Source organism: Fomitopsis serialis (genome assembly GCF_022376445.1).
Source record: "Fomitopsis serialis strain Sig1Antser10 chromosome Unknown B0H18scaffold_64, whole genome shotgun sequence".
NCBI lineage: Eukaryota > Fungi > Basidiomycota > Agaricomycetes > Polyporales > Fomitopsidaceae > Fomitopsis > Fomitopsis serialis.
The window spans coordinates 52,681-78,647 of record NW_025955024.1 but is presented as its reverse complement, the minus strand read 5'-3'; the positions used below and the strand labels follow the sequence as shown (position 1 = coordinate 78,647).

The 25,967-nt window shown below is 54.0% G+C and overlaps 8 protein-coding genes across 8 annotated transcripts; 4 read left to right on the top strand and 4 right to left on the bottom strand.

The window, feature by feature from the left end:
- Positions 1 to 128: 128 nt before the first annotated feature.
- Positions 129 to 1,093, bottom strand: B0H18DRAFT_1022714 (uncharacterized protein). Its single transcript, XM_048029601.1, has 3 exons — positions 979 to 1,093; positions 763 to 918; positions 129 to 716 (listed from the first exon to the last, which is right to left on the bottom strand). Exons 2-3 carry the CDS (start codon positions 915 to 917, stop codon positions 251 to 253), a joined length of 621 nt encoding a protein of 206 aa, XP_047890498.1. The 5' UTR covers position 918; positions 979 to 1,093; the 3' UTR covers positions 129 to 250.
- Positions 1,094 to 4,326: 3,233 nt separating this feature from the next.
- B0H18DRAFT_1121651 (monooxygenase) lies at positions 4,327 to 6,547 on the top strand (the record flags this gene model as incomplete). The annotated part of the gene is made up of 10 exons (XM_048034367.1): positions 4,327 to 4,359; positions 4,413 to 4,532; positions 4,600 to 4,764; positions 4,827 to 5,040; positions 5,111 to 5,214; positions 5,262 to 5,296; positions 5,348 to 5,518; positions 5,572 to 5,627; positions 5,694 to 5,755; positions 5,801 to 6,547. The coding sequence occupies 10 exons, from the start codon at positions 4,327 to 4,329 to the stop codon at positions 6,545 to 6,547; spliced, it is 1,707 nt and encodes a 568-aa protein (XP_047890497.1).
- A 2,080-nt stretch (positions 6,548 to 8,627) lies between these two features.
- Positions 8,628 to 10,828, top strand: B0H18DRAFT_1121650 (monooxygenase; the record flags this gene model as incomplete). Its single annotated transcript, XM_048034366.1, has 10 exons — positions 8,628 to 8,660; positions 8,714 to 8,833; positions 8,896 to 9,060; positions 9,121 to 9,334; positions 9,407 to 9,510; positions 9,561 to 9,595; positions 9,650 to 9,820; positions 9,874 to 9,929; positions 9,986 to 10,047; positions 10,100 to 10,828. 10 exons carry the CDS (start codon positions 8,628 to 8,630, stop codon positions 10,826 to 10,828), a joined length of 1,689 nt encoding a protein of 562 aa, XP_047890496.1.
- A 669-nt stretch (positions 10,829 to 11,497) lies between these two features.
- On the bottom strand, positions 11,498 to 12,493 carry B0H18DRAFT_880613 (uncharacterized protein; the record flags this gene model as incomplete). The annotated part of the gene is made up of 4 exons (XM_048040784.1): positions 11,498 to 11,572; positions 11,626 to 11,751; positions 11,806 to 12,095; positions 12,151 to 12,493. The coding sequence occupies 4 exons, from the start codon at positions 12,491 to 12,493 to the stop codon at positions 11,498 to 11,500; spliced, it is 834 nt and encodes a 277-aa protein (XP_047890495.1).
- Positions 12,494 to 13,869: 1,376 nt separating this feature from the next.
- Positions 13,870 to 16,100, top strand: B0H18DRAFT_880598 (uncharacterized protein; the record flags this gene model as incomplete). The annotated part of the gene is made up of 9 exons (XM_048040783.1): positions 13,870 to 14,114; positions 14,334 to 14,417; positions 14,470 to 14,581; positions 14,640 to 14,712; positions 14,764 to 15,218; positions 15,276 to 15,549; positions 15,615 to 15,762; positions 15,818 to 15,974; positions 16,035 to 16,100. 9 exons carry the CDS (start codon positions 13,870 to 13,872, stop codon positions 16,098 to 16,100), a joined length of 1,614 nt encoding a protein of 537 aa, XP_047890494.1.
- Positions 16,095 to 18,536, bottom strand: B0H18DRAFT_1022689 (monooxygenase). The gene is made up of 11 exons (XM_048029600.1): positions 18,263 to 18,536; positions 18,043 to 18,207; positions 17,777 to 17,990; positions 17,615 to 17,718; positions 17,534 to 17,568; positions 17,307 to 17,477; positions 17,203 to 17,258; positions 17,113 to 17,147; positions 17,025 to 17,051; positions 16,309 to 16,952; positions 16,095 to 16,285 (listed from the first exon to the last, which is right to left on the bottom strand). Exons 1-11 carry the CDS (start codon positions 18,263 to 18,265, stop codon positions 16,246 to 16,248), a joined length of 1,494 nt encoding a protein of 497 aa, XP_047890493.1. The 5' UTR covers positions 18,266 to 18,536; the 3' UTR covers positions 16,095 to 16,245.
- Positions 18,537 to 20,362: 1,826 nt separating this feature from the next.
- On the top strand, positions 20,363 to 22,496 carry B0H18DRAFT_1022679 (initiator tRNA phosphoribosyl transferase-domain-containing protein). Its single transcript, XM_048029599.1, has 12 exons — positions 20,363 to 20,615; positions 20,672 to 20,693; positions 20,934 to 21,012; positions 21,039 to 21,095; positions 21,119 to 21,157; positions 21,210 to 21,323; positions 21,350 to 21,430; positions 21,529 to 21,777; positions 21,807 to 21,853; positions 21,877 to 22,010; positions 22,059 to 22,221; positions 22,278 to 22,496. The coding sequence occupies exons 1-11, from the start codon at positions 20,414 to 20,416 to the stop codon at positions 22,208 to 22,210; spliced, it is 1,176 nt and encodes a 391-aa protein (XP_047890492.1). The 5' UTR covers positions 20,363 to 20,413; the 3' UTR covers positions 22,211 to 22,221; positions 22,278 to 22,496.
- B0H18DRAFT_1121645 (uncharacterized protein) lies at positions 22,232 to 25,794 on the bottom strand (the record flags this gene model as incomplete). The annotated part of the gene is made up of 22 exons (XM_048034365.1): positions 22,232 to 22,496; positions 22,551 to 22,643; positions 22,704 to 22,851; positions 22,904 to 22,980; positions 23,029 to 23,234; positions 23,286 to 23,315; positions 23,393 to 23,434; positions 23,482 to 23,511; positions 23,562 to 23,674; positions 23,883 to 23,951; positions 24,010 to 24,120; positions 24,170 to 24,265; positions 24,313 to 24,368; positions 24,423 to 24,464; positions 24,518 to 24,538; positions 24,594 to 24,631; positions 24,685 to 24,782; positions 24,996 to 25,056; positions 25,111 to 25,243; positions 25,305 to 25,398; positions 25,456 to 25,684; positions 25,744 to 25,794. The coding sequence occupies 22 exons, from the start codon at positions 25,792 to 25,794 to the stop codon at positions 22,232 to 22,234; spliced, it is 2,103 nt and encodes a 700-aa protein (XP_047890491.1).
- Positions 25,795 to 25,967: the final 173 nt, after the last annotated feature.

The following is a 25,967-nucleotide window of genomic DNA, read 5'->3' as shown; positions in this document are numbered from 1 at the left end:
CGCTCCGTACACCTCAGTACTCGAACATACAGCGTCGAGACTGAGGTGAGTAGTATCCCGATACCTTACGTCGTTCTTGACTCACATATTGTAGTCACTCCGTGTCTCTTACAGGTTTGTCAATAATACAAGTACTCGAACATACAGCGTCGAGACTGAGTCACTCCGTGTCTCTTACAGTTCGTACTAGCTGCCCCCACTCCTTTCACAATAGCTGGTCCCTTGGCCAAGGCTAAAATATGCATAAGGATCAATGAGCCATATACGGATAACGACCACCACTTACAACATACCATAAATTTATGTACCGCCGCAGAAGGGCCCATCTCTGCGCTGCCCTCTTGTGGCACTGATGGCACTCTCTGTCTGTCATAGTCTCGGCAGTCGGGGCTCCAGTGGTGGTCGTGTCCCTATCGTCCTGAACCTGATGGCTGGCGATCCTAGAGTCCGTGGCAGAAGGCTCCCCAGCCCCTACAGACGGATCCAAACCGATGTCCAAGTCGACAGACTGCTCGAGTGCCCGGTCCGACCGCAGTGCCATCAGCTCCGACTCGTGAGGAGGCCCCTGACGATCTACCGCCATTCCAGCCGCCAAGGAATGAGGCTCGCCTCCTGTAGACAGCTTCACTTGTCTACATAGGGCTCGGCCCTCGCGGACAATAAAGGGATTCAGAAAGAAAGGAAAAAGAAAAAGAAAAGACAGCTTCGCTAGTTTGGTGCGGCTTCTGATATTGTGGGTCAAAATATTGACGATTAGAGCAGGAGTCTTTTGCTATAGATTTCACGCACCGCGCTTCGGACAGGGTTAGCGACTTGGACTTAGGCTCCTCTGATTGATTCGCTGTGTGAAGGTCCGGGGGACCTTCCGACTCCAGGTCGCGTATGCGTTTACGGCCCTTGGCCTCGACGTCGTCCATGGCAAAGCAGCTGGAGGAGAAGGTGAGTCAGACCTGTAACGTGCACAAAGATTGTGTAAAGGCCACCAACGAAAGAGTGATAGGGGTCGTCGAGGTTCAATGGACTGCATGAGCAGGCGCGGCAGAGCAGAACAGGTGTGTTATATGTGGCTCTACACTTTCGCTCTGTCCATTCTCACATGGATCCTGTGCGGCAAACAGTCAGTACACTGGATCTCAAGTACAATGACCGAGTACAATTGCTCTGCAGTACAGCGGCGTACCATAATGATCTGATGAACGCCAGACACAGCCATTGGTGCTCGCCATTTTGTACGCATCGCCGCGTGTGACTGGGATCATGTGTCTATAAACATGGATGCGCTGTGAGACTCACGCTGTATGTGTACTATGCACAGTGAACACCGCTGTGGGCCGTGGCATAATTTTACAATCGCAATCGCAATGCGACCGTATTGCGCGGTCACGTCATGTTGCGTCCCGGACTAGGTCCTTCTCAACAGTGAGACTCATGCCAGTACTATGCCTAGGGCACAGCCACAAGCATCCCATTTTGCAAGTCGGGCTTTTGGTGCTGGTGGAAGAGTGGTGCTATCTGTGATGGAAGATCGAGGAAGATGGTTTCCGGTGTGAACCTGACCGCAGATAAAGCGCCACCATGAAGAGATCCCAGCGCAGGTGGAGATAGCTTCTATCGCGGACCATCGAGCGAACGGGGAAGCGGCAGTTACCTACACTCGGCCGGCCGAGACTACCATGCGTCGAGCCTCTCCGCTTTCCCGTCGACGTGACTGTTCCGCTCGTAACCATTGGCGGCGCCAGTCGCCCAATAGTAACTGTCGTATAACACAACACTATACAGAACACGGACATCGGTCATCCCAATCCAAAGCCAAGAGGGTATAAAAGGAACGCTGACGCACCGTCAAGCCCCAGTCCACGACCACCACATCTCACCACCCACCTCGCACACCACATCATCGAATCGACATGTCTGTGAGTTATCATCTCCTGGCATTGACCTTGATGCACGGGCAGGGACTGACGGTGGATGGCACGACAGGACAAGGCTACCTGCGCAAACGTCCAGGCCAACGGCGGCTCCTGCACCTACCCCGCGTGCGGCTGCGCTGAGCCCCCGAAGAGCAAGTAAACGGCTCGAGATAGTCGTGGCGTCCAAGCATCCGGTACGTCTTGAGCTTCCATTGGAGGTGGAAGCGGAACCCTAATGGGTACTCGGTTCTAACCACAGTGACGCAGTCGGAGGTCCTTTTTGCTGTATTTGTTTCAGAACACGTCACTGTATGCGCATTGTAACGCCGTGAGGGTGTACAAGGGATTGCACTTCTCGAAGTATACCTTTGGTTGCTGCATCGCCTCTCGGAGTTATCTGGTGAACAATATGAGCGGCAAGTGAGAGCGCATATGACACCAGGCGTATGACGACAGACTTTCGTGTGGCTGAGAACGACGATGATTTTGATGAAGAGTATTGCTGAGCGGCAATCTCGGATAGTTTACATCATGGTCTCCTCCCTGCTTCACCTCGTGAGATACCGACGCGAGAAGCAGGATGCTGCACTCACAAAGTCTTCGTTGATATACAACGCCATCCCTACTCCGATATTTCCAGGTCACGATGCCTAGACAACTCTTGTCAAATCTTCGCACACTCCGCAGTGCCGCAAACGGCCGTGCTATACGTTGTGCACACAACAGGGGCTCGCCATAGCTTCTCTCCAACGAGTAGTCCTTGAACCACGCATACGACAGCCATCGTCCTACGACGGTCCACCCTGTTGTCCCGTCCGCGACGCACTTCTTGTATAAGTATCGCCATGTGATATTTGAGCTGCTCCCTACATGCATGGAGGTCCGCGCAATTCTTGGACAGGAGAGGTCGAATATCCGCTCAATCACGCGAGGGGGAACACCCGGGCGTCGACGCGCCGCCGGAGGTCGTCAAGTTATAGCCACTGTGCACTCCCTTGAGGGTGCGTCGTCCCGCGTAGGATATCTTTGGGCCGGAACTAGCAGCAGAGGTATATCGCGATGGGTACTAGATGGACGAAGTGTCCGTGAGCCGGGCACTGGCAAGGTCGCGGTGTGGTGCATCACGTGATCGCGCTGTGGTCCGAACAATATCGAGTGGCGTAGGGATGGCAGTTGGCATGCAGCTAAGTACTCTAGTAGCTTGCAGAAGACTTCCGCCCAGGTCCATGGCCAGAATATGAATTCTTGAAGTTGCTCTACTGGACTCTACGACTCTACGGTGCCTACAGTCACATTCTATGGTTGGCCCGTCGCCAAGGCGTTGAGGAGGTCCATAGCCCGTTCGGAAACGAGTTCAAACGACGGACCGCGGCCGTGCATGGACGTGGCACAAGAAGAGGTGAATCCGGTGAACCCTCCATTTCCCACCCACGCACCGTCTAGGTGCACCATCCCCACAGCTGGTTCCAATGGGTCAGGGTGGTAAGCCCCGCGAGCGCGCGCGAAGCAATGGGCGTATCCGGTTTGGGCAGCGTCACTGCGAGGGTACTACTGCCTCTGCCCGTACTGCCTCTGTGAACTAGAGGTAGTCGCCTAAAGCGACTCTGGAGGAGTGGACGGTCGGTGTAGCGGTTAAGCTGACGAGGCTTGTTATCGCAGCACCGACGCAAAAGATTGCGTCTACGTGCTGTCAGCTGTGCAAGCGAGATGTAAGCTTCGGAACTAATACAACTATATGGGTATGTGCTTTGTGCTCTACACAGGAGATGAAGATGCTTGTAACTTACGAGTATGTAGTCAGCTGCCACTGTGAAACAGCTGAACGTCGTCTTCAGTGAGACCGAACCAGGACTCCGATTACCGACGAATGCAAGGCTCGGTAAATACTGAGTCTTCAAGTCCAACGGCGGACGCCTCACGTGTGTGTCCTCTATGTCCGGTCGGAAGCTATGCCGTCTCGATGCACCTGTGGAAGTCTAACAAATTCGCAGGATGAGTAGTCCCAATGCCCCAGGGACGCGTGTCATCCGGGCGGCTCGATTTCTCAACCTTTCATTCTGTATCAGTCGATCGGAGGCTTGTGTGAGTCAGCTATCATCTTCTTTTGCATAAGTCGCCGCCTAATCCCGCAACTCATTCTCCAAAGCAACGGATGCATGCCCATCCGAGTCACAAGCGGTTCCCATCGATTTAGACGGGCACCAACCGCCGCAGCCGATGCCATGGGAAACCCCGCGAAGTGATGAGATGGTGTGTCATTCTTTCGGTCAGGTCTGCATTCTTCTGCGTCAGGAGGCTTACCACCACGCCTTGGTCTGTACGCTCCGTACGGGGGCATGTCATCAGCTCGGTCTACAACTCACATTAAAAAGCCTGGCTTCATTGCTGTCCCACTATCCACCACACCGCATTCAGCATGCCCGACGAATCGATAGTGCCAGTGCTGATAGTGAGTACGAATACTCGTTTGATGACCGTCACTCACCCCCGATGACTACGTAGGTTGGAGCTGGGCCTGCAGGGCTCGTTACCGCGCTTACGCTGCGGAAGAATGGCATACCAGTCCGTATCATCGAGAAAGAGCCGAGGGCCCACGTCGGACAGCGCGGGGCAGGCATTATGGTAGGCGTGGATAATGTCCGTTGGGCTGTGATTTCTGATTTCTGGGTGACCTGGATGTCTCTGCCAGCCTCGCTCGCAGGAGCTCCTGAATTTCTTAGGCGTGCTAGATGATATTCGCGCGAAGTCCATGGGGGTGGTCCCGATACGGGTGTACAGACTTCCGGGGGGCACTGAGCCCATCATGACCTTTTCGCTAGATCCTGCGGTGGCGCCGACTCCGTCCAAGCCCTACGTGCGTCGATCAATCGAACGTCATTCACAAATTCGGTTGGATTACTAATGACTGCGTCGCAGAGTAACGCAGTCGTGTTGGGACAAAACCACACAGAAGAGATCTTGCGTGACCATCTTGACCAAGATGCATGCCAGGTCGAATTGGGAATGGCGCTGTACAGCATTCAGCCACAGGTCGACCATGTCCTAGCGCATGTCCTGAAGAAGGATGGCGATCAAGAAGCGATAGAAACCATCAAGTGCCGCTGGTTGATCGGCACTGATGGAGCCAGAGGTCAGTAGTCACCTTGGTGTTTGGCTGAAGGATCACCGTACCCAGTCTGATCGTCATGTACCCGACGCAGGTGTCGTCCGCAAACAGCTAGGTCTTCTCTTCGACGGCGAGACATTGGGCGTCACACAGCACCTGGTCATCGGTGACATCGAAATCAAAGGGCTCGACCGCAAAGTACGTGATATGTCGTCCAATTTCGCTCGGTTGATGACCTCGCATAGCACTGGCACTACTGGGGGGACATGGACACTATCCTGTGAGAGTACTGTGCCCTGCAGAACCTTCGTCGGGCTGAAATGTACGACAGGGTCATGCTCCGTGCAACGGAGGATGACGCGATCTACTTCTTGATGTTGGGGGGCCGCCTAGACCTCGCGAAGATCGTTGCGGAGCGGGCGGAACTGGAGAGAGTCCTCAGAGTCGGTACTGGCCGCACTGACATTGAGTTGGGTAAAATCCGCTACGTTGCGGAATATAGGTACCGACGCTCTGCTCTTCTTATTTGGACATTCTGACACAGTCTACGTGTAGGCCGCATGTGCGAATGGCCGAGACTTTCCGTAAAGGCCGGGTGTTCGTGGCTGGTGGTGAGTCGCCGACTACTATGCTTACAGTGTGTCACAGAGTAGTGCTCAATACACCATGGCATATAGATGCCGCGCACATCCACAGCCCATTCGGCGGACAAGGCCTAAACTCGAGCATACAGGACGCCGTGAGTTTCTCTCAAGGGAATGTTCATTTTTTTCGTTACCGACAGAGCTCTCTGCAGGTGAACCTCGGGTGGAAGCTCGCCCTGGTCGAGAAAGGCGTCGCAGCCCCCTCCCTACTCGACTCCTACACCGAAGAGCGTCTCCCGGTCATCGCTGAGATGCTCAAGAAATCTACCAGGCTCTTGAATGAAGCGGCTCGCGCTAAAGGCGACGGGACAAACAGCGAAAAGGCCTGGTACCGCGGCGGCGAGCTGCACATGTTGGGCGTCAACTATCGCTGGAGCTCCATCGTGGTCGATGAACGCATTCCAAAGGAGGATACGCCCGTCGACCCGTACGGCGTGCTCAAGTCCTGCGTAGGTGATATCGTGCGAGCGGGCGAGCGTGCTCCTGACGCGCCTGGGCTCGTTGTGCTCCGTTCCGGCGGAGGCGCTGGAGGCCAGCAGGAGACAACGTCGACCTCGCTGTTCAACATTTTCGGGCCGTCCTACCATACCGCGCTAATCTTCAGCGACGGTACCGAGAAGGCCGAGCAAGTAGTGTCACATCTGGGAGCGTATCCGCCAGAGCTCCTGCGCACGGTTCTGGTTTACGCCGATGACATACCTTCTCAGGCGACTTTCGATAATGCCGATGTGTCCGTGGTCGACCGAGATGGGCAAGCGCACGGAGGCTATCAGGTGCGGAGGGATGAATTCCTGGTTGTTATCGTACGGCCGGACGGTGCAATCGGAGGAATAGTCCGCGGCACTGAAGGGGCTGTGCGTTACTTCGGCGGCGTCTTCGCTACATAGACAGACTCACCACGCGTTGGATGAAATCTGCGCTCGGCGTCGGGGTTCATTCTACATTGTTACTATGCATGTCGTGTCAGTACTAGTTTCAATATGGATCTAAGTCCTTACTGGGCATAGTCTGATAGCGTTTCAGCGCGGATGGGCAATTGCGGCAGGCCGCAGAGTAGTGTTCCGACACTCTGTTTCGTACTAAGTTCTGTTTATGTGCGTCAGGGTGTCACGGTGTTGGCGTTCAAATTCGAAATGTAGACCCTTCATTCTCGATCTCATCCTCTGCGCGCTCCGGACATTCTTGTCTGACCACTGGCAGATGCGCTGCCAAGCGTACTAGTATCGACTAGTCACCTGAGTAAATAATTCAAGTTAGTCCTCCTTTGGAAATTTACTGTGACGGTGAACGCAGTCTGCACACCAGAGACAGCTTTTTCCGGTCCGTAATTTGTGGATTGAAAGGCCATGGCGCTGTGTTTAAGGCGTTGTGGCACAAGGAACGAGGCTCGGCAACGCCCGGCCCTACCAGAACCAGGCTTGGACGGTAGTAAGTACCTGGACTTACAAAAATGAAAGCTGCCAAGACGCGGGAGACGTGTCGCTATCATCTAACTCAGCTATAGACCCTCTGACATAGACACCAGGTTTTGTGGCCGATACAGATTCACTACAATGTTTTCTATGAGTAGTTCTTGAGTGATTCCGCTTTTGGACACGGGCGCTTCCGCTTTCGAAAATATCATGTTACGACGAATTTGGCAAGTGCCGCCGTTGACGGTGAAGTGTCGTTCAAGTTCGGATGAGCACTCAGGCTGATCACGGCAGCTGCACGCTCGACACTGACAGACACGGGCGACTTGCTTTCGCTTTCATGAAGATATTCTTGTGCAACTAGTACACGGTGAACGTCTTCAAGTTGTCTCCTTACAAACAGATACCAAGTACATCGAACGACTGTTGAGTCAACCGTTGCCACTCGCCCCAAGCGTGCCGCATCACAGGCATGGTTCCAGGCCATCCAGGGCTTATGCCCTAGGATAGTTTATTCAAGAGCACGAGGCTCAGCGGCCTCAGGGATTCAAGGTCGGCAAAATGATCCAGACGGACCAATGTCGGCCGCTCCGCCGTCGCACGACTCGGAGTACGACTCGGACGAATGCTGGAGTGAAGAAGCAGATACCTACTGTACCTGCAGCGCCTCAACCCGACAGGTCATCGAGTCATCAACAAGCCATCGAAGTAGTGAGTAAGTCGGCTGCCCTGTCGCCGAAGACACTGCACTGACGCACGCCCATTTTCTCGCGAACAATGAATTCCACAGGTGCTTCAAATTCACTGAGCATCACATATCAGTGGATCGCGAACATATAGGTTCCTCAATGACTCTGACGTATATTTGGCTCGTTTCGAGACTCGCTGCCTCTCTAGATGCATGGTTCGGCGGTATCGGCGTCGTGGAGTCCCAGACCCGATGACGACCAGGCCGACCACAATTCCATTTGGAAAGTTTGATGATACAAACCCGCACGATGTCGACCGCCCCAGCGTTCTGGTCTGATACCCTCAGGCGGCCTGACGAAGACGACGAAGACGAGCTACTGGTCCGTCTGAATCAGCTATTACCTCACATTGACGACTTTCGGACTTTGCAGTCTACTCATCATTGTATGTGCGCCTCATCGCGACAAGACTAAGAGTTCTAGTCCTGAAGGTCTCGACTCGAAGTCATCCCGGCCGAGCCACGTACGACAAGTTACTGCCCACCGTCCAATCACAGCGGCTATGCGGAACGCAGGGATCAGAGTGACGCTCTGCTTCTCCGTACTACCCGACGCATCCTATTCAACCGACTGAGTCACTGCGGTAGATGCATGGGAATCCGTGTGCCGTAAGTCAATGGACCGTCGTCACCACGATCATTTTGCGTGTATGCGTCAGATGGCTTACAATTAGGGGTTTCCTCAGGTGTTGCGACATCAAGGGGAGACGCCTCAGGTCGAAATATCTACTGGTAGCCCAAGTCCTTAAAAGCCTCGTCTCCGCTGCATCTTCCTCGTGCCACTTCTCATACAGCTCTCTGACAAACATGTCTGCTAATTTGGAAATGCCGGTCTTGATCGTAAGTGCAACCATTAACGCTGTGATCGTTGTGCTGACCGAAGGGTGAGGCAGGTCGGAGCCGGGCCTGCAGGACTCATTGCCGCGCTCACCCTGCGCAAGAATGGCATACCAGTGCGAATAATCGAGAAAGAGCTGAGAGTGAACGTCGGGCAGCGCGGGGCAGCACTCATGGTCAGTATACCCGTTGATGATTGTCGCATCATTAGAATTAACGATTTTTTTGTGTCCGTCAGCCTCGTTCGCAAGAAATATTCAAGATATTGGGTATACTGGATGATATACACGCGCACTCCATACCAATGCACCCTATGCGAGTGTACAAGCTTCCGGAGGGTGATGAAGCCATCGCCACTTTTCCACTAGAACCGATTGTAGAGCCGACACCCTACAAGCCGTATGTACGTGCATCGTTTATCAGTGCTGTGCTCCGGTTCCATGTGGCTCATCATCAACCGCAGGGAAATACATCCTTGCTGGGACAGAACCAGACGCAAGCGATCATGCGGAGCCACCTCGAACGCCTTGGTTGCGAAGTCGAATCGGGCGTAGCTCTGTGTAGCTTCCAGACAGAAGTCGATCACGTCGTCGCATATGTCCTGAGACAGGACGGGGACCGAGAAGTAATCGAGACTATCAAGTGTCGCTGGCTGATTGGCGCAGATGGAGCAAAAGGTTTGCTCCCACATATCTCATCTGAGAAATGTGCACTAGTGTGCATTATACTAATCAATCTTGTGATTGTAGGCATTGTCCGGAAGCAGCTGGGTCTCACCTTCGATGGGGAAACCTTAGGAGCTACCCATCGCATGGTCATCGGCGACGTACAAATCAAGGGACTCGACGCAGATGTAAGTCATACCCTGTGTTTTGACGTCCATCCGTTATTGACCTCATGTAGCACTGGCATTCTTGGGGAGACATGCATACTACTTTGTAAGTGTTCCCTCCTCTTCTCCAAGGTATACGTCAAAGATTAATGTATAACAGGATCTTGCTTCGCCCGACAGAAGACCCTCATATCCACGCCATGTTCGTGGGCGGCCACGTCGACCACGCGAAGATTGTCGCGGAACCAGCCGAACTGCAAAGGGTCCTCAGAGTCGGTACCGGCCGCACAGACATTGAGCTAGAGGCAGTCCATGTTATCGCGGACTACAGGTAGGCTCACTTATTGCTTCTCATTGCCGCAGCTCTTGAAGTAATCATTATAGGCCTCATGTCCGCATGGCCGAGACGTTCCGCAAAGGCCTGGTCTTCGTCGTCGGTGGTAAGCTTAATTAACTGTTTAGGCTGCCAGGAGGTCATGCTCATTTACTTGCTCAGATGCGGCTCATGTTCACAGTCCATTTGGCGGACAAGGCCTCAACTCGAGTATTCAGGATGCGGTAGGTCTGTCACACACAAGTTACTGTGCATGTCTAATTCAACCATACGCAGGTGAACCTCGGCTGGAAACTCGCCTTGGTTGCGAAGGGCATCGCAGCTCCCTCCCTACTAGACTCCTACACCGACGAGCGCCTCCCAGTAATCGCCGAATTGCTCAGGAAGTCCACCGAGCTCTTTGACATGGCTGTAGATGCCAAAGGCGACGGCGTGGATACCGAGAAGGCATGGAAGCGTGGCGGCGACCTGCACATGTTCGGCGTCAACTACCGCTGGAGCCCCATCGTACTCGACGAGCGCACGCCCAAGGAGGGAACACCCGTTGACCCGTACGGCGTGCTGCAGTCCCTCACGGATGTCGTGCGGGCGGGAGAGCGTGCTCCTGAGGCAACGGGCCTTGTTTTTACGGCGGGAGACGCGGACGGCGTTCAGACGACCTCGTTGTTCGACATATTCCAGCCGTCGTATCATACTGTACTCATCTTCAGCGATGGGACCGACAAGCCTCTGCAGATCGTGTCGGCTCTGCAGCAATACCCATCGGAGCTCCTGTGCAAGGTGCTCATCCACAGCGATGGCGCAGCTTCCCTGCCGATTCTCGATGGTACCGACATGACGCTCGTGGATCGCGATGGACACGCACATGAGGGCTACCAAGTGCAGAAGAACGAGTGCATGATTGTCATTATTCGACCTGATGGTTATATCGGCGGGATAGCTAGCGGGACGGAGTGGGCGAGGCGGTACTTCGACGCTGTCTTTAGTGCATCTGTACATGCCTAGGCTGATGATCAGACACGCTCGACTTTGATGATGTTTCAATCTATTCTGTATTGCTACCAGAATTTCCAGATGTTACCGCCTACGTGCCCGAGTGGCTGCACAAATCGTACCGTAAGTATCCCCCGATGAATGATCCTGATACAAGCGGAATAGGCAAATGCGACGGAGTGTTCCGAGTCTATGAAGTATGGTATGTGCGTCAGGTATGTCTGACTTCTATTAGGCAATGTGGACGTGAAGGGCATGGACGAAAGCAAGCAAGTCCCTAACACAAAGCAGTATCAAGCAGCGAAATCGTCGTGACAATCATGAAAGCCTAATCATATACAGCACCAAAGCGATGAGCGCCGGACCTGGTGCGCCGCCTAGCGCTCACAGATATGCGGACCGCGGCCTACTCTCGTAGTCGGTCATGACGGACTGGCGTCGCGACGCCCAGTTCGAGTCGGTGGCAGGAAGACTCTCCTTGCTGGGCGTTGCCGACGGTGTCGGCACATTGTGCACATTGATCTGCACGGCCTCCTTCTCCTCGAGGAAGGAGGCAGTCTCGCCGTGCTCGTTACCCGGGCGCCGCCAGAAAGACAGGCGTGGGTATAAGCGGTATTGGACGAACGCGAGAATGGGACTGACATGGCATGAGTAGGCGGAGAGCAGGAAGACAGTATGTACTCACATGACCCCGAGGGAGACAGCCATGATGATGATTGTCGATGTGGGCGGCTTCCACCCGGCGTACACAATGGCCTATACTTGATGTCAAGGCTACTGGAGCCGCTAGGGAACTATGAATGACGTACATAGTAGTGGCGCGGGTTGCGGTCGAATGCATACCGCAGACCGAGGCTCATGCCGGATTGTTTGTTGACAATCAGGTCGATACCCAACGCAAGGAAGAATGTCCCGACGGATGAGGCAGAAATTGCCTGAATAGCATGTCAGACCTGACAACTCGCTTGATAATGTGCAAAGCTACAAACCACTGCTAGCCGCTCGAAATACGGAATCAAGATGACATGGACAAGCGCGAAGGCCGTGCCGATCAACCAGGCGCCCCAGATCTCCTTCACGGCCAAGTTCGTACCGAACAGGCAGATCCGCACGCCCCAGGAGAAGCCGCTCGCCACAACGAGAAGGATGACGCCAGCAAGGCGGCCATACTCGTATGCTCCGAACAGGAACCCGGGAACAAAGAGAAGCATGGGGATCAGCGTGATGACGAGCTCCGGCAGGTCCTTAGCCGACTCGGTACTGACGAACGCCGCCCACACTGTACATGACCACTGTGAACACATGTCAAGGGAACTCGTACAGCGCGGACGTACTGCAGACTGTGATGGTCAGCCCAATGCCGATCCCCGTCGTCAGGCGCGGCAGCCTCACCCCACCAAAGGCGAGGGGGACACCGAGCAGGAAGCAGTAGACGATCCACAGCACGGCAGACGCATCGAATCCGGATCCTCCTCCGTCTGTCGCAAATCCTTGCGCGATGGTCTCATTGCCATTCGAGACAGTGACCGTCCCGTTACTCGAGACGTTGACTTGCAGATCTGCGCGGGGTGAGAGGACGTGCAGTCCTGGTAGGGTAGCTGGGACACCGTGCACGGGGCTAGCAGCGGACAGGAAGAGCCATGCCAGGGCGGCAAGGAGGCGGGCTGCAGCGACCATGGCAGACACGGAACCCAGGGGTGGTGGAGGACCAGAGAGTCACTCTGGGGGAGGCTCGCTCATATCGCCGCCTTCATAAGGCCCACCAGAGCCGCCATGCTTCGGAACTTTGCTCGGGATAGCCGGTGCGCGATAACGTGAAACGTGCGAGCACGGTGATGGCTCAGATGTGCGCGCGGCACAGAATCATGGCGGACAAGATAGACTGAGAAATATGAAGATTGGCTCATGAGCAAGCGGACTTATCGCGAAGGTAGTACACACGTTGCATCTTCCCGCATCTTCCTGACAGGAATCTGTCGCGCGACTCGCGCCATCGCCGCTAGCAACGCGTACCGGCAGTGATCATGTGACCATGTAGCAAACATATCTTCTGTCTTCTTTCATACAAAGCTCGGCGTGATACATCTCGGCGTTGCGCAATGTCTTCAGCATAGGTCTTAAACTCACGAAAACACCGTCCGATTGGCCTCACCTGTAAACCAACAATAGGACTTTCGCATGAGAGCGGATGCAGATGGCACGCCGAACAGTGCCGCCGTCCGTGTGATGATTGGAACATATCGCTGCCATCCACGGTGAAAAATGAGAAGCTCGGACGGTTCGGCTCACAAGACGACTCCCACAATTAGTGCGTCGATAACTAACTCGTGTAGGCTTCAGAAATTCTACGGAACGTTATCAGTAAGTTCGGATAGCGAGCAACACACTTTCTCGCTTCGATGTTATCGCTGGTATGGCGGAGGCATCAATATGCCCTCCGCTGAATCGCGGCGAAGCTTGTAAGCTGTAGCATTGACGACATCGAAGGCGAGCAATGTATAGCGTACCTATGGGAGCTATATGGGTATGGAGCCAACAATACTAAAGCAAGGCCGTAGCCTGGGTGTGTGATCGATAGTTTTGGCTGCATAATCTATCCTTATTCAGGCTGTACTGTCTCCGAAAGGGATGCAGCGAGCTTGAGCAGTTGGCGAGAGCCATACAAGGATGGAAAGGCTGCCCCTACGTAGTAGTACTAGTGTTGAGCATTGTTTGTTCGATACCAAATAACGTGGAGTCAACATAACATAAGTGACTTTTTGCCATAGGCCGTAGGTCTCTCACCCCTCCTTGTAATGTATGCCGAGAGTACTGATGAAGTTCTCGCTACGGCTGGGTTATTCGCAGATTGGATCGGTATGAACGATTCATTTTGGAAAATCACAGGTGTGACTCATTGCACGTGCTTTGTGACTGACCGTGTTATGTACTTGCTGTCGATCGCGTTCTCAAATCTCCTGAGCACTGAGCGCTCGTTGACGATGACCCTTACCACTTACCACGAACACCTACGACAAGGCGACAGCTTACAATAATCTGTGATCTACAACAGGATGACCGAGCCCTTAGATATTGCAGACACGTTCGTTCAATGCATCAGCACCCTGGGTGGCCCGACCTATGCGGCGGAGGATGTGGCTTGGGCAAGCAGTGTGCCTCAAGGCAAGATTCTCTTCGAATGGCTAGCATCACAAGTACAATGCGGGAGCGCACCCTCGGACGTACCACAGAGTGGAGGCGAAATCTACTATCAGTCCGGATTGGACCCAATTGCTTTGCATGAGCAAGAGGTACGCGAGTGAGTTGTCGCATACCTGGGTTGAACCAGTGTTGACGTCGTTGGGCTGAACCAACCGATTTCTAGACTGTGCTCGGCCGAAAGGCAGGAACGACCCGCATACAGCATGAAGAGTCGCAACCTGGCCGTCACTGCGCCTGGGGGGTACCTCAGTCCAGCTACTCTCAGGTGAGATATTCTGATGCGACATACCGGACACTGGTTTAAGCGTATCCATAGCATACGCTCAGATTCTATGGATCAAGAGTCCGAGCTACTTGAGAGTGAGGCACGATTGTTAAGACATAGGTCGAAAAGTTCGAAGTGCGTGCAGGATTTCGGTTCGCACAGTGGTTATGGCTGAGATTGGTACCAGGATCGCGGCTAAAAATCTAGCCCAAACAGGGAAGACCTTGCAACTTGACGTGGAAGCAATAGGAAGAGAGATACTGCAGCAAGATGCGAAGGTCAGCGAGTTATGCATAAGTGTGAGCCTCCAATGACTGAAGTAGTGGTATGTCACTGTCAACTGACGCCACTTCACAGACCGACACGATCGTGTCCAGATCCGCTCGTACTGCTAGCAGATTGCTAGATTCCACAGGGGCAGAGAGATCAAGTAATTCATTGATAGCAAGCTAGGCGGCGTACTGAAACTGGGGCATGACAGATACTGGCAAGGCGAACCAGCCGGGGGCCCCATCGATGCCAGGATCCCTCGCAAATATATCACGTTTACACGAAAGTATAGCCTCAATCGCATCACGACAGCTCCGAACTGTCGACGAGGCAACGACTTCATTACCAACGCCCACTGAGGTGAAGCAGGAGACAGCCAGGCTACATGCGTCCCTTGAGGCTCTGCAAGGCAGACGGGGCCGTACCAACGGCACTCCGGGCATGTCGACAGACGCGTACTGTGCGGAGCTAGACAGGATATCACATCTGCTCGAGTCTTCCTCGGATGAGGAGAGCAAGCAAAACATTATTAACGAGCTTGTGGCTGACACCCCTCCTGCGCACGGGTTTGGCAATGCCGATGTTGATGTAAGGGAGGAAGTATTGCGTGCGTGGCATCTGGACCAAGCAGCAATTCTAGAGGCCCGAGAGCACATCATCGACGAGGTGAGTCTCGTCGCCCTATGATTCCTATCTGGTTTCGCCTAATCATCCCACAACAAGACAACTAAGCGTCTTGCTGAAGACCTCTTTCCCCCGCTCGGTGCTCTCCATCGTGCACTAGCGGCACGCGGTGCATGCACCCTTGAAGCAGAGGCGCTCGTCAGCGTCCTGCTTGAGGAGCTCGAGGAGATCACAGATGATGTTGAGGTAGTCAACGTCAAGCAGCAGACAGCCCAGGCCTGCGCTAGTGCCGACGCCGACGGGGACGCACGAAAGAAGCGTGGGCACGCGTTGCTCGAGGAAGAGCTGACTGAGCTGCTGAAGCGAACCCAGGGTCAGTTTATCTCAGGCTGTCATTATCCGCGAGGTCTGAGTGTGTACTTCTCGGTGGATATGTAGGCCTCAGACCGCGTGATGCTGGACCCTTGGTGCTGCTGGAACGAGACGATATTGTGAAGGAGCTGGACGCCGTATGTGAGCGCGCGCGAGTCGCCGACGAGGACGAGGCGGCATGGTGCTCGAAACTTGCGTCAGCGCTAGCTGAACTGTGGGTTCATTTTCCTCCCTGGCATCGTTAGTAACTGACGGTGTATCTATGTCAGATCGGCCAGCCATGCTGACTTACTCTCTGTTGTGTACGATAACGCCCCAGTAAATACGTCACCGCCCTTTGGTCTGCCCCCCGACGTGCACGCTGTCGAGGAGTCAACAAAGCAGACGACTGAGCACCTTAACTCTATGGTGAAGCGGTTGCGGAAGGTTGGACTCTGTTCTAGTATACCAAATTCATTTCATACTCAACGTCTCTTTTCTTCGCAGGAAACACAGCTGAGCGACCGGGACAAACGAAAGCTGACGGCGTTTGTCGAGAAGTGGACTCGTTAGTCGCATTCAAGGAATGTAATAATCGATCATCCGGTAAGCCAATACAAACAACAATCATAATCAAATCATAATGGTATCTATCCTAATAGTCCCACAGCCATATTGTTCCTGAAGAGCCCGACAAATGAAATTACGTGTCCAAATATCACATACTGAGTGCAGAGAAGACAGCTCTGAAGTACCGCCTCAGGCCAGGCGCGCCGAAGACGATGCCCCGACAACACCATCAGGTCTGACAATGACGACGGTGAGGTCGTCATCCGAGCAACAGTAGTCCACGAAGGCGTGCTGCTCAGAGTCAAACACGACCATGTCAGCGTCGTCTATAACTTCTGGAAGTGCGCCGCGCGGGTATATTACAACCGAGCGTACAGCGTCCGCCGGATACTCCTTGATCTTCCCGAGTACTCGCACGACCTCCTCTGCGGAATCCCTGCCTGCGAAGAGCAGTACCGCGTGGCGCGTTGGTCCGAAGATCTTGAACAGAGACGTCTCTCCGCCCTCGATCGGGACCAGGCCAGGTGCGTCGGGTGCCCTATCGCCTGCGCGCACCATATCGCCCGCTTCGACGCCATAGGGATCCTGCGGGCAGTTCTCCATGTAGGGATTACGTTCGTCAAGGACGATGCTGCTCCAGCGGTAGTTGATCCCGAGCATCTTTAGCGGGCCGTCGCGGCCCCAGGCAGCGAGCCCGCTCCCGTCGTTCCGCATGAATTGGGTCTTATCGTGGATGCTTGTCGTGCGTTTCAGAACTTCCGCGATGACAGGCACGCGCTCAGCGGTGTAGCTCGAGAGGAGGGACGGTCCGGCGAGCCCTTTCTCGACGAGCGCGAGTTTCCAGGCGAGGTTAAACTATACGAGCGGGCAGCAGTCGGGCAACGTCATTTATGGCCGCCCGATGGAGAAGCTGGAGAGAGAACGTACTGCGTCCTGCACACCGGAGTTGGAGCCCTGTCAGTGCCGAGTGCATCGAGGTCAGCGTTGTCGACGCCACGGTCGTAACGACCCTCACCTGCGCGCCAAAGAACGGGTGGGCATGGCAAGCATCTGGACATCGTTGCTCTTGTATCATTCGGCCAGCAGGTGACACACAGCGACGTACCTCCCACAAGGAATACCCTCCCTTTACTGAATTTCTCCGTCATCCGAATATTTGGCCTGCTCACTTCAGTGCATACGCCGACTCAGCTACCAGGCGGGACTCACGTTGTTTCGTACAGCCACGTAGGCTCGCCGATCTCTAGGTCCTCTCTGTGTGTGCCAGCCTTTACGGCCTTTGCCAGCTCCTCGCGATCCGAGACAGCCTTCTCATGGTCAATCTCCCCGCCCATGATCAGATGAAAGGTGCCGGGCGTCTCGGTGGCCCGTAGTGACACTCTGTCAAGCTGGCCGGTGAGGCGATGTCCATCGAGAAGGAAGAAAAAACGGCGCACAGGATGGTCATGGGATCCCCCCAGACGTGCCAGTACTAATAGAGCGTGAGCTGGTGCAAACGGTCGCTTCGAATCGCTTACCTCGTCGGATAGGTTCTTGACTTCGAGGTCGCCCGATACGAACCGTTGTTCGACACCCCGAGTTTCGCCGCTAAATTGTAGGCCCAGCTGCTTGCGTATAGAGCCTGCTCATACTTACGTAAGAGGACGCTAGCGACGGAAACACACAGGCGGGCGACATACCTTTCGCGCCATCAGCACCTATCATCCACTTGCATTTAACGGTCTCGGTGATATCCTGGTCGATTCCCGACTTGACTATCTGTGCTTCGACGTGGTCCTCGAGCTGGCTGAAGTCAGTCATCGTCGTCTTGAACTCGACGGGACACCCGAGCTTCTCCAGGTGTTCCTGCAACAGTTTCTCGAGTCTATCTTGCCCAAGCGAACGAATGTTGATCTACGGCGCACGGGTGAGTGCTGGCGCGCACAAAACCCGTGGCAGGACATACCAAAGGCGTGGATGGTGTCGATTCTTTCAGTTCCGCCAAGTAGAACTCCTTCAACACCTCGTTGCCCCCAGGCAGCTTGTAGACCCGCGTGGGGATCAATGGCCGACCACGTTCCAGCATTTCTGGGAGAAGACCCAGGAAGTGGTACAATTCGAGCGAGCGAGGCTATATATGAACAGCTCAAGTATTCAGTCAAACGGCTTACGACGCAAGAAGCTACCATGATGCCTGTCCCGCGCTGCCCCTTGTGAGTTCCTGCTTCCTTCTCGACGACGCGCACTTTGATGCCATTCTTGATCAACGTTAGGGCTAGCACGAGCCCGACGGGCCCTGCTCCGACCTAGCAAAAATTCAACGGGCATTCCAGCGAGAACATAGACCGAGCACCGACTATTAAGACGGGGATATCGACTTCAGAGGCGGGGGACATGGTGATCGAGAGCCGAGTGGCGAGGGCTCGCTTCCGAGGCAACGGTTAGGACCTGAGATCGTGCGCGGGGTTTCGCATCTCCAGATCCGTGCCGCTTAATATACAGATCGTCGCAGCGTGCGAGGCGAGGTCATCGCTCTTGCGTCATGCGTGTCATAGTCCATTTCTCTCGGACTAATTGTTTGACATGGAGGGTAGCACGCGTCTCGTTGGTTGATTTGGGCCGCACCTTTGGTATGGGCGGCCACAGGACGGCAGCAGAAGTCCGAATTCGGGTGGTCTGGGAAAGCTGACAAGCAATCCAAGGCACATGGCATCCTCCTCATTTACTTTGATCCTGGGCCTACGATCTACATACGCCCTTCAACACTTCACGTTTCTCTTCACAGCCTGGTTCTGACTCGGCGTCTCGAGCCTCTAGCCGTTATTCAATATGCACTGATTAGGTGATGGATTACTCTAATATCCGTCCTTGAGACGTGCTCGCAGCAAGCGTGGGTGATTACTAGGGAGAGACTGAGCGTATTGGTTACTGACACTTGTACTCTGTGCCGGGTTATGCTACTGTATCGGGCCGGGATCTCGGCCGCCCATGGCACTCGGTCAGTCGAGCACCATGGGCTGAAGTCTGCAATTCATCACAAGGCAAGGATACCATTGAGTAGATGCAAATTGCATGAGTCAATGAGTGTGCGTATATTATGGTAAGGCCCTGAATTGAGCCAATGGTGCTCGACTGACCGAGTACCATGGGCAGCCGAGATCCCGGATGGATGGTGACCACTGCCAGAATAATTTACTGGTAGCCTAGTAGGTTCTGTATATGTAGTCCTGAATTTTGATGGAATGCTCGACACTGCCCATGTACTCGCGGAAAAGCGGTAGCCTCATGTGGATTACTTAGCATCTAGTGCATTCAAGTTAGAGCCTGGATATTGGTTCACTTGGCAAGACATGAGCAAGTGATCAGTATCCCTGCCCGTGGCAGGCATACATACCGCGGCCGAGGGTGCTCTTCTAATTTTCTGCACAGCCTCACGGTGCAGAATGACCCGAGTCGGCCGCGACGTCGATATGTCAAGCCTACAATGCATACTAGTAGAGAGGGCCATCTGTGAGGCATCTACAGCATGTACTAACCTCAATGTTTCCGCTAACCATAGATGAGCAACGACTGGGACCAAAGCTGTCTGAGTATGTCCACGAATTGATAAGACGACTCTGTTACTCAGTGCAGCCGCGGTGTCGGGGAAGGGATTCGCGCCCACCTATGGTCATATGTGGCGTGCTTGATCATTTCTTGAGAATTTAAATTGAAGGAGTACTAGTGGACGGAATCATTGGTATGGAATTGTATGCTCGAGACCGACATTCGTTTGTAAGTGAACAGGGTTTCGTCGATACCAGCAGCGATAAATGTTGCCATAAGTAGCTAGACGTCGACGACAAGTCCAATTTGATAATCACCGAGCGCAGCAGGCACCGATAATTAGGATCGAGATCCGCCAGCGCCTGTGGCGTCCATCTCGATCCAGAGCGTCTCATTGCCAAACGTTGAACTCCATCGCTCAACTCGCTTGATACCGATCTTGGATTGAACAGAGATATTTCCAGGATTATAAGTCGCCATTCAAGAAACTGACTATACGCCGTTTCAGGTATGTATTAATTCTTGGCCACCTGTGTATCGTCACGCAAAGTGCGCTGGTCTGACGCCCAACTCGTAATTCAGGTCCAGAGTAGCATCCCAAGTTCAACTAATCGCGCTTCCTCACGTTCAAAACGTCTCTGCCGTGTTTCTACTATTCGGATTCTTGATACTTGATCTTGGTAAGGTATCCCGCCACAATCTTCGTCCTGTGAAGTGTGCTGACTTGCCGACGTGAGCGAGTCACCACGACGAACTCTGATATAGAGCTGTGCCTTCGGGGGCACTTCGTCATGACTGACTGGACAAACAAACTCTCGTCACCCCAGGGCGAAACAGAGGAGGTTCTCGGCCTCCATGGAGGAAAATCTGTAGCGTTGAATCACCTCAGGAAGGAATCGCTGGACATCCATAACCGTCTACACTCAATTTCAGAAGACATCGACTTCGTGAAGACAGTACGATCACCTATCCCCATCTGCCGATCTTGCGTGCGTCCCAGCTCCTGCAACTCTAATGCCTCCAAACATGATTGTTGACGCCGAGATCAGCCAATCAACGCTGTGGGCTCTGGTATGTTGACCCACAGATGGTGCGTGTTGCTCCTTCGGGTTGCCGGCGGAATACATTATGACTGAAATCCAAAGGCCAGACAAGAGCCAGCCTACTTCAAGTCCACGATGGACACTTTGGGAACTGGAGCTTCAACTTGAGGCGACCAAATCTCCATCTGCTTCCATGATCGTGTCGGAAGGAGGGTGAGCCGACCATCCCCTATAGGAGAAGCTTTACCGATATGGACGCCTGTGACAGGATGATATTGGTCGACTCAACACGTTCCGGAAAGCGTATTCCCGATGCGCTGTCGAAGACGGTCCCGATCTGGTGTGCAGTCATCAATCGCGCCGTCCAGCGGAGTATCCAGACAGACACAAAGTCGACTGGGATCTGGAGCTGTACTGCCCATTCGGGACCGTTAGCGCACAAGAGAGTCACAGATCGAAGCTCGATTGGACGGATGGGTGGATTCGCTAGTGGTAATGTCCCCTGTCCTCTGTTGATGTACGAGATCTGACGGCGAGCAAACAGAATTCCTCGTACATCTTGTCGGATCTGCAACGCCCGTTGCACCCATTGTGGATCACACCGTCGACATCCGTTTTTCCGAGCCTGGATGCCAGTCCCACTCAACCATTCTACCCCGTATATGCGTCTCCGCATCCAAACAGATCCAAGAGGGTATGGAACGGCGTTCGAACGGGTTCATCTACGTGCAAGGCTCAGGCGACGATCACGAGCTATGGGGACTGGTAAGCACGGCCGACGGAGGAGTCCCGATAAGGGCTGACCCATGGACACAGGGGCTTACGCCGAAGCTGTTTTGGACACCAAAGACGAACTAATGCAGAGCAGTCGATCGGAGTTGCCAGAGCTGATCAGCTCACTCCTGAGGCCGATCGGCGCGAAGCAGTCGCAGCAGCAGTGGTCAAACAAGCCCACACCTATCGTGCAAGTCGGCGGGCGCATCCTGATCAGTTCAATGGCGGATATACCCTGTGACTTCCCTCGTTCCCTGCCAGGCTCAGCTATCCAGCTCTTCTTCCTGATCGTTAGCGCCTCTCCGGTATCGCAAGGGGATGCTACCGAGGCAGACAACGTCCTCAGGCTGCATATGGCAGAGGGCAGGAAGGAGCAGATACTCTACCTGCAGACTATCCTTCTCGATCCATGGCGTTCATCGAGGCTGCCTATCCAGAGGAGACTGCGTCTGCGTCTGCTGCGACAACGGCCAGGACGCAAGCGTGGGCGTCGCTCTCGCGGCGCTCCAGCTCTTCTTCGACGACAAAGGCGCGTTTGTGGCTACACCGGGGAACGGGATACATTGCGTAGGTCTATCGGCACAATGCATGTCGCAACTGAGTTACAATTCTTGACTAGGAAATACGGCGACGAAACGGTCCATCAGTACAAAGCTACAGTGGATCATATCGAGCAGGCCGGAGGCCAACCCTTCTCGAGCTACACTCAAACGTGTGAACGAATACATCCTCACGTCGCCCTCCTTCCGCCGCCAGCGAGGTGTGGAATGACTGCAGCCAACGTAAGTCACATCAGGCACGCGTGACCGCAGAGACCTTGACCGCGGCGCTGCTGTAGAATATGAGCTTGAACGCGCGAAGCAGCCCAGGGTTATACGTCGAGGCACGACGTGGTATGTGCCTGGCTGCAGCGCGACCTGCGGCGTGGCTACGCCTGCGACGCCATCGGAGTACGGTCCCCGACGTTGTTTTCAGCGAGTTGCGAGGCGCCTTGTGCTCGAAGAGGGAGACATTGATAGAGGCGGGCGGGGTGGTCTCCAAGAGTTGCAGCCGTACTCTGGAGTGCGGGCGGGGTGAGTGAGGATCTGGAGGGATATGCAGGAAGGCGTACTTGAGTTGTGTGGTTGTGTCGACCTGCACTTCGTAGAGCGGGTTTGTTGCGTACCGACTCGAGCTTGGACCCCCGCCGGCGGTCTCCGTGGTCCTGCGAACTCACAGTTGAGCTTTGTACAACAACGATACCATATGCCGCATTTCCACATACCACGCCCCACGTATGACCTTGTTGAACATGCCGGCGCCTTCCTGAGATATGGGCGTGAGCTCGAAACGTGATTGGCTCTCCACGCGTAGCTTGAACGATCCAAGTTGCTGCGGTTCAAAAGAGGATAAGACGAGAGTGTAGTCGCCCGCTAGCGAGGAACCATGTTAGAGTGAACTGGGACCCGAAGTGATAGGACACACCCGACAGGTCACGCGCCACGTTCGCGTACCCGAAGCCATATGGACCGGAGTGCGCAGCCAACTCATTGTGACCCATCCTTAGGATGATCGTTAGCTCGATCAACGCCGAGTACACTGTCACTCACTCGGCAATACGCTCTCCCTTGACCACACTAGCGAGACGTTGATTGGGATATGTCTGGAGCTTTGCAGGACGATTGACGTGGCGGCTTTGGTATTTGCGGCCGATGGTGACTCTCCCGGGTATATTCGTAGGTATACTGAGGATTGTCCATGAACGTCGGATGACCATGGTGGCCGCCAGCATTCTGGAGCCGAACTCTCCGTCAAACTGTGTTATCTCGTGAGCATGGTCGAGGACGGGCGCGATTATTCGACTAACCTCCTTCGAGTACATCGCCTTGGTATCTCTCTATCCAGACACATCCGTATTAGATACACAGTGATAGTGAAGCCGACTTCGCTCAGTCGTCCTTCGTAAGCAGCCACTAGATGCAACACCTGATCGGCTTGCGACGCGGTGTATCGCACCTGAGTTATCGTCAATGTTAGTCATGTTGATCTGAAGTATAACTTACGAGGGTATGAAGGTTGTTGGTATATTCACCCTGCGGGATCATATGATCCAGTGTCCTCGACGTAATGTCAACGTACTCACCTTCAACGTCGAGGGGTTGATTTCCAGAGACGATCGACTCGGCTCTTCATCGCCATTACAAGCAGAGAAATGTACTCGGAGGTGCGCCGGGTATCCGAGACATGGCGCGTCAACTGCACCCAGATGTCTTCGTCACCTCGTTGGGCCTTACTGATCCCTGTTCGCAACTGCAGCTGAAAGTGGCATGCTGGATAGGGACAGGATAAGTCGGTTTGATTTGAAACCAGGTCAAATAGGTGCGCACAGTACGCAGCATCTTCTTTGAGGGACATGGTTCCGGCTGTCCATGTTCCATGGAACGTAATTTGGCGTTCAATATACCTGGATCCCAACTAAGATAGACACCGTCGAAGATGTTGCATACTGCGTCCCACGAAAGCTTGAAGGTGTCTGCGTATAGATGATATCATCAACAAGGTGTTCTGAGACACGCTGGATGTACGCTGACTTGTCGATTCCCGCTTAGGATCAGAGTCATGCCCGTTCATAAGGCCGGACCCCGAGTGAGCCCAGGAGTCTAGAATGGTCATCTCCCGCTTGCTGGGGCTTGATGAAACGTCTGGGAGGACTAATCAGCATACGTAAAGGCCACAGACGATTTTCGCTACCAATGATGGCATAGCAGTGAGCAGGAAGTAGGCAAATATCGTCCCAACATAGACCACTGGCATTCTCGCCAGTTCCCAGGGTGAGCATGCATGAGCCTGAGCGAATATCATGAGCGACAATCCCGGAGGCAACTTTTCCATACCGTTATAAAAGCCCTGTGAGATGCGGGCCCACAAGCGCTCCCGTTGAGAAGTCGAGCTGCAATTAAGAACGTACTGTCAACCGAGGACCCCGGATGAGACGCCTACTTACGATCTCAGATTCACATGTTCGGGTACCCATCCCGCGAGCGCGCTGCCAAGACGCAGTTAGGTTCAATGGGAACTCCTCTCACGCTCGGGCCTTACTGTAGGTCTACACATGAATCACTGGAAATATAATCGATATAGGCAATGGTTCTCATGGGCGGCAGAAACGACTTACGAGCCAGGGAAGTCATAGCCACCCATGAGCTTCATGTACTACGTCTTGCATCAGGACTACAGCTCGCTAGAGTTCGTGAAGAACCACGCACCGCCTTCTCCAGGAGTGATGGCCAAGTTTGTCGTTTGTTACCCGTAGATAGACACAAGAGGGTTCTGTCAGGATATTGGGGGAGCTGGTCGTCGATAGCTGGCATTGATTGCGGTCAGGAACGGCTGAGGAGGATCTACGGGATCTTCCCTACATATCTAATCGACCTATGATGAGTGGGGTGCAAATGTTCCGAACAGCGGGTACCTACGCGTCGGTATGCTCCATTGAATAGCAGACGAACGTGATAGATGACAGAGCTCGATTCCTGGGCTGACTGGCTGCCTTCCTCCGGATGCAAACATGACTGACCGAGCTTGAGACGCCAGGGGAAGTCAGAAGCTGCATGCCAAGACCACACATTGAGATTCACCTCGGTTTGAAAGCGCTGATTATGACATATACACACGGCTATTGCACCACATACGGAGCAATCCGTGACGATATGTTGGGCGATATCTTGCGGCTCGAGAGGTGAGCTTGCCAGACCCACTTGGCTGATATCAACCTTGTTCCAGACCGCTGAATGTCGCCGTTGGTCAGGCGATAGCGCGGGGTGCCTAGAGATGCCATGCCGCCGGATCAGCGAACGACCTCCGATACATTGACGTGAGGATTTACCTTGTGTCGCGCGTCATAGTTGCGTCTTCGTCCCACAGGGAGAAGCGAACATTATTCACAAGGGACGACTTCCTCAACACATACAATTGTTCTTCTGCAACCGCATCGGATCGTCAATACTCACGATGGAGTCACAGAAGTACGGACATACGCTCGGCGAAATGATGTCTTGTGGGCGGTCTCAATTCCGGCCGAGCCTGCCTAATCTTCTCTGCACGTTCTAACGCCTTTGCAGCGTGGTCTTTGCAGCGAGAACGTTGTCGTGCATCATCACTGATCTGACCCAAGTGCAGGAAGGCTTCGGCCGCCTTCACGTAGAGTCCAAATGCCCGATCAAAGTCGCCATGCAATTCACTCTTGGCGGCCTTGGAATATGTTGTCTGTGTGAGTTTGTGGGACATGAGCCACATGCAGACTTCAAGCTCTCAGACGTGCTCACCTCGGCTTCTTGTAGCATGAGTTCGGTTCGCCTGGATGCCACCCAGGGCATATCTCATCTGCACCGCGCAGCTCGCTGTTCGGTTTCATACTGTCAGATAGTGTGCCTTTCTGCAGATGAGTCGGCCTGGCGTTGCGTACTTACCATATATGTATGGGTCCCGAATGTATGGGTTCTGCGGAGAGCACGCTGGATATCACTTGCCTCACTGCAAAATCAACTAT